The 12,246-nt window shown below is 34.5% G+C and overlaps 1 protein-coding gene across 1 annotated transcript in view; it reads right to left on the bottom strand.

The window, feature by feature from the left end:
- MTREX (Mtr4 exosome RNA helicase) overlaps positions 1–12,246 on the bottom strand; it is a 90,848-nt gene that overhangs the window by 71,145 nt on the left and 7,457 nt on the right. The window contains exons 2-5 of the mRNA XM_045565655.1: positions 11,229–11,366; positions 9,601–9,667; positions 5,982–6,044; positions 4,909–5,021 (exon numbers count right to left, since the gene is read on the bottom strand). Coding sequence (XP_045421611.1) covers positions 4,909–5,021; positions 5,982–6,044; positions 9,601–9,667; positions 11,229–11,366 — 381 coding nt within the window. The remainder of the gene's footprint in view (positions 1–4,908; positions 5,022–5,981; positions 6,045–9,600; positions 9,668–11,228; positions 11,367–12,246) is intronic.

The raw sequence follows: 12,246 nt of genomic DNA, 5'->3' as shown, positions 1-12,246 counted from the left end.
AGTGACCAGATAAGCCCTGACCAGGAATGCAAAAATATTCAGCACCCAGCAAGGTAAAACTGATAATGTTTTGGTATGCAATAAAAAAGTACCAAGTTATATTTTCTTGCAAAGAAGAAAATATAATCCATAACGAGAAGGGAAAATATCAATAAAAACAGATCCAAAAATGATACAGATGATAGAATTAGGAATTAATAATACAGTGACCAGATAAGGAAAAAAATATTCCAGGACTTGTGAAATATTTCTACCACTACTATGGTTTAAATGTCCCCTACAAAACACATGTTGAAATTTAATTGCCAAGGGTATTTGCAGGTGAGGCCTTTAAGAGGTGATTAGGACACTAGGGCTCCATCTTCATTGGTGGATTAATTATGTTATCTTGGGAGTGGATTAGTTGTTGAAGGAGTGGGTGCCTGATAAAAGGATGAATTTGGCCTAATTTCCTCTCCCTTCCTTGCCATGCGATGCCTTCTGCTATGGGATGACTCTTGCAAGATGCCAATGCCATGCTCTTGGACTTCCCAGCCTCCAGAACTATAAGTCAAATAAACTTCTGTTATTTAACAACTACCCAGTCTATGGTATTCTGTTATAACAACAGAAAACACACTAAGGGAACCACCATGTCAAGGTAAAGAGACTGCTGGACAGGGTAATTGGTGCTATTTTTATCTGTTTCTATTCCTATGGTCTTCTTTACTCTTTAGGTATTCTTTGTTAAGAGTACCTAATTCAGATGCCCAATAGCAAAGGCCACAGATAAGTAAAATACGTTACAAATTATTAAATTTTAACCCAGAAAAGTCAATCTACAATAGACTGCACATTATCATTCATATTAAAGAGTACAATCCACTTTTGGAGCAGACCAGTTTCTCCCAAACTTTACTGTATGAATATTCATCACCTGGTGATCTTGTTAAAATGCAGATTCTGAGTCTGTAGTTTTAGAGTGGGGCCTAACAAGTTCCCAGGTTATGTCAAAAATCATACTGTGAATAGCGAGACTCCAGAACCACAGTTATTAAATATATTTTATAAAAAATAGACACCTAATAAAATGTGTACTACTGTAGTAACATACAAAGCAAAAATAATACAGATGGCACCATGGATGGCCAGAAAAAAAAATATAGAGAAAATGTCCACTTATACCAAGATGGAGCAATAGGGACTGGCTTTATCTACCTGCCTGAAACAACTATAAAACAGGACAAAATATATGAAACAATAGTTTAGACAGTGGATATAAAGATAGTAATCCTTGAGAAAGAGAAAACAAAGTAGGTAATTCCAGATTACTGCCTATATTTTCCAAGCCACAGTTCCAAGAGGGGCAACCCAAGTAGATTCTAGAGGTTTCCTAAATTGACCAAACCAAGACTGGCGTCTAAGGGAGGCCAAGGCAGCTAGAGTAAGCAGGGCAGTATACCAGAGTGGAGAGAACCACACAGAGAGGGTTCTGAAAATCTGCTAAGCATTTGCAAGTCTTCAGGTAGCAGTGATCAGTGAATAAGTCTTAAGAATTACCTGATGACAGGGAAAAACCAATCAAAAGGAAAAGAGATAAAAATCAGCAAATCTCACACATGACTGGGGATAATTTGGGTTCCCACTAGCTATAGTGAAAAGCCTCACAATTCTCAAGACACTGGGTAGAATACTGAACAGAGTATTAACTAAGCAGAGGGGAAAATTAACCCCAGACTAAATTCTGCTCTGGTCCTGCCTAAAAAAATCATAAAAGCAAGCCTCAAAAGGATTCCATTTTTTCCAAGTAACTTAACTATACCCCAGAACAAATTGCATGCATATGTATAGGAATGTAAAAACATGCAGCACCATTCAAGGAAAAATTCACAATGTTTTGGTATACAGTAAAAAGGTGTCAGGTGTGGTTCAACTAAGGATCTAGAGGGAAAAAAAGTATCAAGTATGCAAAGCAAGAAAATACAACGTATAATGAAAACGAAAAAAAATCAATAAAAACAGACGCAGAAATAAGACAGATGACAGAATTAGTAAGCAAGAATTTTGGTTTTCTTAGACAGGGTCTTGCTCTGTCACTCAGGCTGAAATGCAATGGCCTGATCTTAGCTCACCATACTCAAACTCTTGGGCTCAAGTGATCCTTCCACCTCAGCCTCCCGAGTCACTAGGCACACCAACACATCTAGCTAATTTTCTTTTTAAAAGATGGGGTCTCCCTGTGTTGCCCAGGCTGGTCTCCAACTTCTGGCCTCTAGCGATTCTGCCACTTCAGCCTCTCAAAGTTCTGAGATCACAGGTGAGCCACTGTGCCTGGTATTAAGCAAGGATATTAAAAGTTACTATAACTGTATTCTATACGCTCAAGAAGGCTGAGGGAAGATTTAATAGCATGATAAGTAGAAAGATGAAAAACATTAAAAGACCTAAATTAATCTTTTATAATTGAAAAACCCGAGTCTAATATTATACATACTGGATAATATTAAAAGCAAATTAGACATTTCAAAAAAAAAAGATGAAAAAACTTGAAGTCATAGCAATAGAACCTATCCTAAGTTAACAGAGAATAAACACCAAAAGATAAAATAATAATAAAAAGAACATCAGTGGGTTGTGGGACAACTTAACAGTGGCCTGCTATAAATATAATTTGAGTCCCTGAAGGAATAAGAGGGGAAATATTTGAAGTAAAGAATGGCTGAAATTTCCCCAAATTTGATGAAAACTATATTGATAATAAATCCACAGGTCTAAGAAACCTAACAAACTCAAGCATAAGAAACATGAAAGAAACTATCTTAAAGTCACATCATTATTAAACTGCTTAAAGTCAGTGATAAAATTTAGAGCACCAAAACATCCAATCAAAGCAGTATGCAAAGAGCAGAAGAAATGAAGAGAAAAGTCAATCCACCAAAACAGACCAGGAAATAACACAGATGAAAGAAGTAGTCACAAGGACATTAAACAGCTTTTATAACTGTATCCCACATTTTTAAGAAGCTAAAGGAAAAGCTAAGGCGATATGGAAGATATCAAAAATTAATAAATTTAACTTCAGGCAAAGAAAATATAATATCTGAGATTAAAAATGCACTCAATGAGGCTGGGTGTGGTGGATCACGCCTGTAATCCTAGCACTTTGGGAGGCTGAGGTGGGCGGATCGTTTGAGCTCAGAGTTCGAGACCAGCCTGAGCAAGAGTGAGACCCCATCTCTACTGAAAAAAATAGAAAGAAATTAGCTGGACAACTAAAAATATATAGAAAAAATTAGCCGGGCATGGTGGTGCATGCCTATACTCCCTGCCTTGGGAGGCTGAGGCAGTAGGATCACTTGAGTCCAGGAGTTTGAGGTTGCTGTGAGCTAGGGTGATGCCACGGCACTCTAGCAGAGGCAACAGGGCGAGACTCTGTCTCAAAAAAAAGAAAAAAAAAATGCACTTAATGAGATTAACAGATTAGACAATTCAGATGCAAAAGTAAATTTTAAAACATAGCATTAGAAATGACCCAAAAATGAAACTCAAAAGAGAAAAAAGGAACATGGCACCAGTGAGTTGTGAGACAACTTTAAGTGGTCTAATATAAACAAACTGCTTAAAACCAATGATAAAGATAAAATCTTAAAAGCAGCCAGATAGAAAAAGACACATTATGTACAGGGGAACGAAGGTAAAGATCATAGTGGATGTCTTGTTAAAAACTATGCAAGTCAAAAGCAATCTTTAAAAAAATTTAGAATTTTATCTCAAGGGAAAATATCTTTCAAAAATGAAAAGGTAAGACTTTTTTAGACATAACAAAAGTTAAAAATCATCAGATTTGCCCTACCAAAAATGCTAAAGGAATTTCTTCAGACAGAAGGAAAATGATGCCATACAAAAAAATGGATCTAATACAACCTTTCAAGACCTATTACTTTTAAAACATATCAAAAACATTTTACAGACACATCAAATTGAACATAATAAAATTTGTGAGAAGCAGCTATTGCAATATTACAGGGAAATTTCCATGACTAAAGGCATATGCTAGAAAAAGAAAGGTCTTAAATCAATTACCTCCTTTGCTTCTTAAGAAACTAGAAAGAAAAGCAAATGAAGTCCAAAGTAGAAGAAAATAAAGATCAGAGTGAAAATCAATGAAATAGAAAACAGAACAGAGAGAAAAGCAATGAAACCAAAAACTGTTTTTTTGTGAAGATCAACATAATTGATAGACCTCTAGCCAGATTAATCAGAAAAAAAAAAAAAAAAAAAAAAACCAGAAACAAATAGTACCCTGATACCCAAACCAGAAAGACATATAATAAAACTAAAAACTAATACCTGCTATGAACACAGATGCAAAAATTCTTAACAAACCAAATTGAATCCAACAATATGTAATAGGGTTAGATGTCATGATCAAGTGAAGCTTATCTCAGGTTTATCATTTAAAAAAATGAAAGTAATCCATCACACTAGCAGAAAAAAAAAATAATTTCAATAGATGCAAAAAAAAAAGCACTTGACAAAATCCAGTATCTAAGTATTTTATGTGCGTGTACATATACACATACAGAGATAAAATCTCTGCAAACTAGTAACAGAGGAGAAGTTCCTCAAACTGATAAAAGGGATCCATGAAAAACCCATAGGTAATATCATGCTTAATGATAAAAGACTGAGTATGTTTTCCCTAATATTAGGAACAAGGCAAGAATGCCACCTTTCACCACTTCTACTGAACATTGTACTGGAGGTCCTAGCCAGTACAGTAAGACAGGAAAAAAAAATTAAAGTCACTCAAAATAGAAAGAGACTAGTAAAACTGTGTTTATTTGCAGAAATCAAACAGAAAAGAACTTTTAAAGAGATGAGAAACAAAGCGATCTTAAGATTTCATTTAAAAAGAGAGCTACTTACTCAGCGCAAACAGTTTTTCCTGCTGACGTATGTGCAGACACTAAAACAGACTGATTATTATCAACACATTGAATGGCTTCTCTTTGAAAAGCATCAAGAATGAATGGGTATTCCTATAAAAACAAAATATTAATTAGTATCTGCATGAAAATACCTAGCCATATCAGAGCACACTTAAAATCAAAACAGAGGTTACTCCTAAAAGTGTTCTGGGAGCATTCAGTGTTCTGGGAGCATTCTTTTATGATTCTACTTAGAAAACATATCACCCACTAACGAAAATCAGGAAGAATAGAAAACATCTTTATCCAGACAACACAGAGGTTAATTCTGCTATCTTTCAATTATTATACTATATTTGTATATATTATTAATAAGAATCATTACCATTTATCAAAAACATGCTCTGTGATAGGTACTGTGCAACATATTCTCCATTATTATTATTAATTTTCACAACCTCTTACACAGATATTATTTCTTTTCATAGACGGGAACTCTAAAGTGCTGAAAAGTCAAGTCCCTCACTAAGTTCACGCAGCAGAGGTAGAATAATACATCTATTAGACTTGAAGAGTTTACGCTTACTACACCATTTTGCCTTTTTTATTTACAGAAGATTACTTGGAATATTTAACCTTAAAAATCTGTTAACCTTTTAAGGTCTATCAGGACTTTGAAATCCATCTACTAAGGGCACAGAGTTTGGGTTTCACTGGAATCTTGTTAAACTGCTAAAACTATAGGCAAAACTTGTACACATGCATTTATTTAACTTTCATTAGATTTTTTTTCTTAAAGGCTAAGAATCACTATTTTAGGATGTTTTAAAATCTCATCACATGATGGTTGGTTTCTAGCATGGTTTCTTATTTGGTTCTCACTATATCATTTTTCTCCAGTTGTCTTCTTCTTGATATACATACATACATACGAACACATCCAGACACACCCAGACACATACACACACACACATACACACAAGAAAGTACAAGAATCTCATTTGAAATAGTTTATTTTTAAGAAAAAGAGACTCACAAAACTGTACAAACTATATCATCCAAAGTACAGACCTTTGCAGCTTTTCCAACTCGAGGTTTAAGTGGTAAATAATCTTCATCTGCAGGAAGTGCGACCTGATGTCAAAGTTAAAAACAAAAAATCATCAACTTACTATCTGAGAATTGATGTACTCAGCACTTACCAGTGATGGTTTGAAAAGTAAAAGTGATGAACCAGAGTGTTTCTGAAAGCCTTAGACACTGCAAATTAAACAACTACCTTTAGGAGAAAAGCAAAAAACTAAAGTTTCAACATTCAAAAAATACCTCTACTGGCATTTGTCTAATCATAATTGAAAGCTTATGTTTATCTCACTGAAGAAATTGTGTGTTTATTAAGGTCTAGGACCTATCTTGGGTATCTTTATATTTTCCATACCTAATGTACTGCCTGACATTAATCAATGCTCAAAAAACCTGAACAGACATAAAACAGGACATCACCACATGAAAGAAAACTATGTAAAATAAAATGATAGTTACTATATTCCAGAACAGGGAATTAATTTTCCTCCAGTAAAGATTAAGACCTGGAGTTCACAATATACTTAAATCCCCATGACTTAAAAGTTAATACTGGCAATGTTTACATATTCCTACCTGTACAGTAGGAATCTAACCAATTAATGTATAAATAGTCCACAGGATCAAGTAAAGCACACACAGAAATTAGGAATTATTTCAAAGAGCAAAACTTCAATAAACAAGTATTAGATGAGATTAGCTGCCTTAGAAATATTGAGATTGTCAGTAAACTTGCAACTCAATTATAATCAAGGTGATGTGGGTAGTTTCAGAAAGGAATGATGGAATCTGACTATAATTAAGAAAAGTAAAATCTAATAAATTATGAAACCTTATAAATAATACCCAGTATGAAGAATGTGTCAGAAGAAATGTGATGCTCTAAATGAAACCTATAAAAGGGTACTAAAAGTTAGATTTGATAGTTTGTCCAGCACAGTTTAGGAGAGAGTTAACTTACAAGTTGTTTTTATTAGTGAATGAACACTTTTGGGGGATAGGGATAGTTTTCACCAGTTTTTCCTTTAAGACAATATATTCCCCTTTATTATAATTCTTAATCTCAGGTATTAAATAGTTTAATAGTGAGAAGATGACTTATTCATTAAATTAAGTTTGAAATGAGATTCTTCAATATACCTCCATCTTTAACAAGTATGATGAAAGTGAGTCTATCCTAAAGTGTCCAATTCTTGACACCATTAACAAAATCAAATTCCTAGATCTGAAAATGTAACAACTCTAAATCATGGTGTGATCTCCACTAAGGTACGACCAACCTGTTGTGCATAACTCATTGGTTAGTTGACCTCCCTTACCATCTCTCCTGACACTTTCTATGACATGAATAAGAATATCAGCATAGATTTTTAACATCTCTCGGATATAACAACAGCAAAAACAAAATTACGTTTTCGCATCCATAAGAATCAAAGAGTTATGTTTTACTCTCAGAACAGTCTGGGTAACAATAACATATGACATGTAGAAGAGAAGTCTAAGAGACTAAGGAGTCAGAAAAATAGAACACCGGCAGGATGATCAAGAGTCAAATACTTAGCAATTGCTCACTGGTGATTTTTGATGGAGCAGTTTCAAAGAAATGGAGACAAGAAATCTAACTGTAGTGGATTTAAAAAATGAATGGAAGTTTGGAAAGTCTAACAGGGGTTCTTCAAACAGACAGCTCTGAGAAGGAAGGGACCATGTCTCTTTTGTTTATGTCTTTATCTTCAATACATAATAAAATGCACCAAGTACTCAAAAGGTAAGTACTGAATAAATGAGTACAATTTGTGAGGGAAAAATGCAAGTCCCCTACCACAGAACAGAAACACTGTGCTAGCCTGGAGGGCTCACGAAATTGTTACAAAGTAGATTAAGCAAGTACCAGGATGACTAGCCTTGGGGGGAGTGCCCAGCACTTTCCTGCCCTGAAACAGCCAGCTCAGACCAGTCCTCATTGCTTTAAAACTGCTTTAGCTATCTTACAGTGCCTTTTAGCTAACTGTAATACTAAAATCTCTGCCTACTAGGAAATTATAATATTATTAACATAACACGGGTTGTATGACAGCCCACGATGATAGTATCACCGGTGTGATTTGTTTCACTGTGAACAATGTTACAATGTAAAAGTTCTGCTTCACTCATTGGCAGGGGATTTAAGGCGGCAACAATGATGCAGATCCTGCAGGCAAGAAAGAAATTCCTATGCCGCCCAGGAGCAAGTGCCTTTGTAAGCAGCCTCTAATAAAGTCATCTAACTCAGCAAGGTGGACTTGTCTGAGTCATTCTTTGGTCTCTTGGCTCCCTCTCAGTTTGGGGACAGTTTTTCAATACTGTCCCAGGATTTTCCTGGAACAACAGGGAAGAAGAAAACCATACAGTGGCTGAAAATCAACCTAGAACAAAAGAGAAACTTTTGTTCCATACACTGATAAGAAATGGCAAACAGAAAAAAGGAGACTCTAGAAACAGTCAAAGGAAAATGAAAAGAAACGTCTTAGTGGAGACAGTATAAGATACAACCAAGAACACTGGCAGAACCACCATCCTTAGCCTGGAAGGGAGATGTGACAAGTACAGATAGGCTTGGTAATGGAGGTTATAATCAGAGGACACTCAATTTAATATCTTCAAGCTTCTGAAGTATAAGGTAAAGTTAGCCTGCTGAGAAAGTGAAAGGAGGTGACAGAATGGTGGGCTTGAAGATAACTGTGGAGCACAGAAAGAGCTTTTGACCTCCTGAGGAATGGGGTGTGTATGTGTATTTTTTCCCATTGTTTGTAAGCGCAGAGGATTGAACAGGTTCTAACATAAATCTTGAAGGAATGATCCAACGGATATTATACCAGCCAGACTAAGTGCTCTTTCTAAAGAAACATAAAGGACTTTCAGTAGACAAATAGGTATTTTAAAAGAGAAAGTTCTAAATCTATATCAAAAGCAATTTTTGTTAATTTGGAATTACTGTTTATTCAATAGACTTTTCAAAAGATTCTCCAAGTACCAGTAGTTCTAACTTGCTCTAAGGTTTATACTGTAATGATAAAAGGCTTAAGAGGGAAATAGTGTTCTAATTCTCTTATGTCCCCTTCATGTTTAAATTCTCACAGCTAAAGGATACTAAAAGCTATCAATGACCACCATCTTGTGGCAGAACAAAGACACTGCAATTTCTCAGTCACTGGAGCAAGACATAAAATAAGATGTAACCTGCAAAAATAGCACTGTTACTTGACTTTAGTAGCATGAAAATGAACATGTACTAAATATCTACTCTGTGCTGAGTACTTTTCTTATATAATCTTCATAACCACCCCATGAGGTAGATCTCCTTATTCCAAATTTACATATTAAAAAACCAATGTTCAAAAGGTTAAGAAATTTACCCAAGATTGTAGTTAGGAAAAAGGCTGGGCCAGGATTGAATTCAGGTTTAATTACAAAAAACCCCGGCTCTTCCACTAGATTATGTGCACCCCAAACTATTTGTTGTTTCAAAGGCCCTCAAGGCTAAACTGCCTGCTGATCATTATACTAGACAGTTCAAAGAAAAATCACATCTATTAACACTAACCTACTGTATGCCATTTGCACTTACCTCATGTGTACACCCTTCAACAGTTTCAACTGATTGTACCTTGACTCTGGGCATCAGGTCTGCCAGACTTCAAAAGAAAATTGTTAAAGTTACATAAAAATAAGTTATTTTTCTATAATTTGATAAGCCTCTCATCTGTATTGTTAAGGAAAATGATACTGCCCAATTATTAGTGTTCCAAATCAGAAAAACTTCTGCTATTCAGAAATTTTTTTCACATTATTCACATACATGCTGAAAATCCAAAATGGTCAGTTAACATCTCTTTTTTTTTCCTTTGAGACAGCCTCCTTCTGTCACCCCAGCTAGAGTGCAGTGCCATTATCATGGCTCATAACAACCCCAATTCCTGGGCTCAATGGATCCTTCTGCCTCAGCTTCCCAAAGTGCTACGATTACAGGCGCGAGCCACTGAGCCCAGTCAGTTAACATCTTTTTTACAAATACACAACAGACTAGCAAATATATTATCCAAAGAATTATGTCAGCTTAGTTCCAATAACTACTTTAAATAAAAAGTAACTTCACAAACCATTGTCACTACTTCAAAATACAAAGCTGGTTATAAAAACCATTATACAATAGAAAGTACAAAATAGGCTAGCCCAATTCAGATATTGCTACAATTCATAGAAGTTTTCCTTATTGTCCTCAAAATTGCAAGTTATATTCATCAAGGTTCTCTGGTCTTTGAAAGGACACAACTGCCGATAAACTGAAGAAAAATAGATGAATGTCTGTGGTAGATTCATTACTCTCTTATTTACCGTGCTTCTGATATTTCCTTTAAGTTAATAATAATATTTTGGATAAAACTCAAAAGTTTCAACAATAAGAAACAACGATTTTATACTACCAATATTATTTTATAACCTATTACAGTAGCTTGGGCAAATGGTGTATCTTAAATATTTCAGTGACACATCTATCCCTATTTATAGTAGATAATTTTATTAGCTATAACAATAGTTAAATGGTTAAAAAAAAAATCATAGAAATAATAAACTCTTCATGGTAGGGCCAAGCTAGAATATGGCACATAAGAAGCGAGAAGCAAAGTTGTAAAGAGCATCACCACAATAGGAAACAGGCCACCCAAAGATACTGGCATCAACTTTTATAAATTTCCAGCTTTCAAAATCAGATAAATACCAGCTATTTCAGCCACAGATATCCATGGCGGGAGTCTTGAAATTCATAGCCACTCTACTCCTACATGTGACAATGAAAATCTAATTTCTCCAATGTTCCTTCCCACTTATTCCTTTCATTGGGTCAGTTTTATTCTTTCCTTTTATTCCACTCTTCCAGTGATCCTCTTCTTGAGACATTAATGAATAAGGGAAACATGTATTTCTTTCTTTCAAAAAAATCAGGCTTTAAGATTCTTTCTCAAAATTGGATTCTAAAGTAGTAAAAGATGAGTCTTTTATATATTGTCTTCTAATTCCCCAAATTCAGATAAATGTTCTATATTTACATGCTTATATGAATATACACAGAATATTTACCTTTCTTTCTCTAACTTAGCAAATACTTTTTAAAAGTATCAATATAATCAATTTTTAAAATTTCATGCAACCACCTAAATTAAGAGTTACTAACATTTATGACCATGGAAATATTACCTTAAGTCTTCAGTTATTGACTCTTCTATCCTGGGCTTCTTCCCAAAGATGGGTTCATCTGTGCCTTCAAAATCTGCATCTCTCTTATTTTTTCCACTATTAGTTGATTCTGATTGTAATTTGCCATCAAAACGTTTCCTGATAAGTAAATAGTTCAGAATTAATTCCATAATATCAGTTTTTACTTTGTGAGTGATACCATAAAATACTGCTTCATAGCATTAACGGCCATATTTTAAATAGATGAATGTTACAAATCAAAACTGGCTAGAGCCCAGAATACTAAATTTATAACTAGTAAAACTGAACATTACTCCTTTGACATTTCATATTTTCTTGGAAGCTTTGTTTTAAAAATATTTTAAAACTCACACTAACATAACTATTAACATAATTTTCTTTAAAATTATAAATTAAGACACCATTAGACATTTATATGAGGACCTTCAATAAACATTTAATGCCTTCTATGATGGCATGACATAACTATTTGGAAAATTTTTTTTTTTTTTTAGTTAGATTTGCTGGTCAAAAGTAGTGACAATAAATAGTGCTCAGGAGACTGCATATCCATAGGGGAATCCACTCTGACCTCTACCCTCATCATACACGAAAATCGATTCCCTGTGAATTTTAGATATAACTATGAAGAGGCAAAAACAATAAAGACTCCAGAATGAGAAAATCATCTTCATGATTTCTTAAACATGACATAAAACTACTAACCAAAAAGTGTGGTAAATCGAACGCACTACAATTAGGAATTTCTGTTAATCAAAAGGCATTAAGAGAGTAAAGAGACAAGAGTGGGAGAAGATATCTGAAACATAACTTTAAAAGGTATCTAAAATATTGAGGGTGAGGATAAGTCAATTTTTTAAAAAGACAGCCCAATTTAAAGAATGAGCAAAAGACCTAACAGGCACTTCACAAAAGATGATATACAAATGGGCAACAAGCATATGAAAAGGAGTTCACCATCATTCCTTGTCAGTGAAGATTAGACAATACCAGGTCA

The sequence above is a fragment of the Lemur catta genome, chromosome 12, assembly GCF_020740605.2.
Source record: "Lemur catta isolate mLemCat1 chromosome 12, mLemCat1.pri, whole genome shotgun sequence".
NCBI classification, from domain to species: Eukaryota; Metazoa; Chordata; class Mammalia; order Primates; family Lemuridae; genus Lemur; species Lemur catta.
Note: the sequence above shows the minus strand (reverse complement) of the source record. Positions and strands in the feature narration are given on the sequence as shown.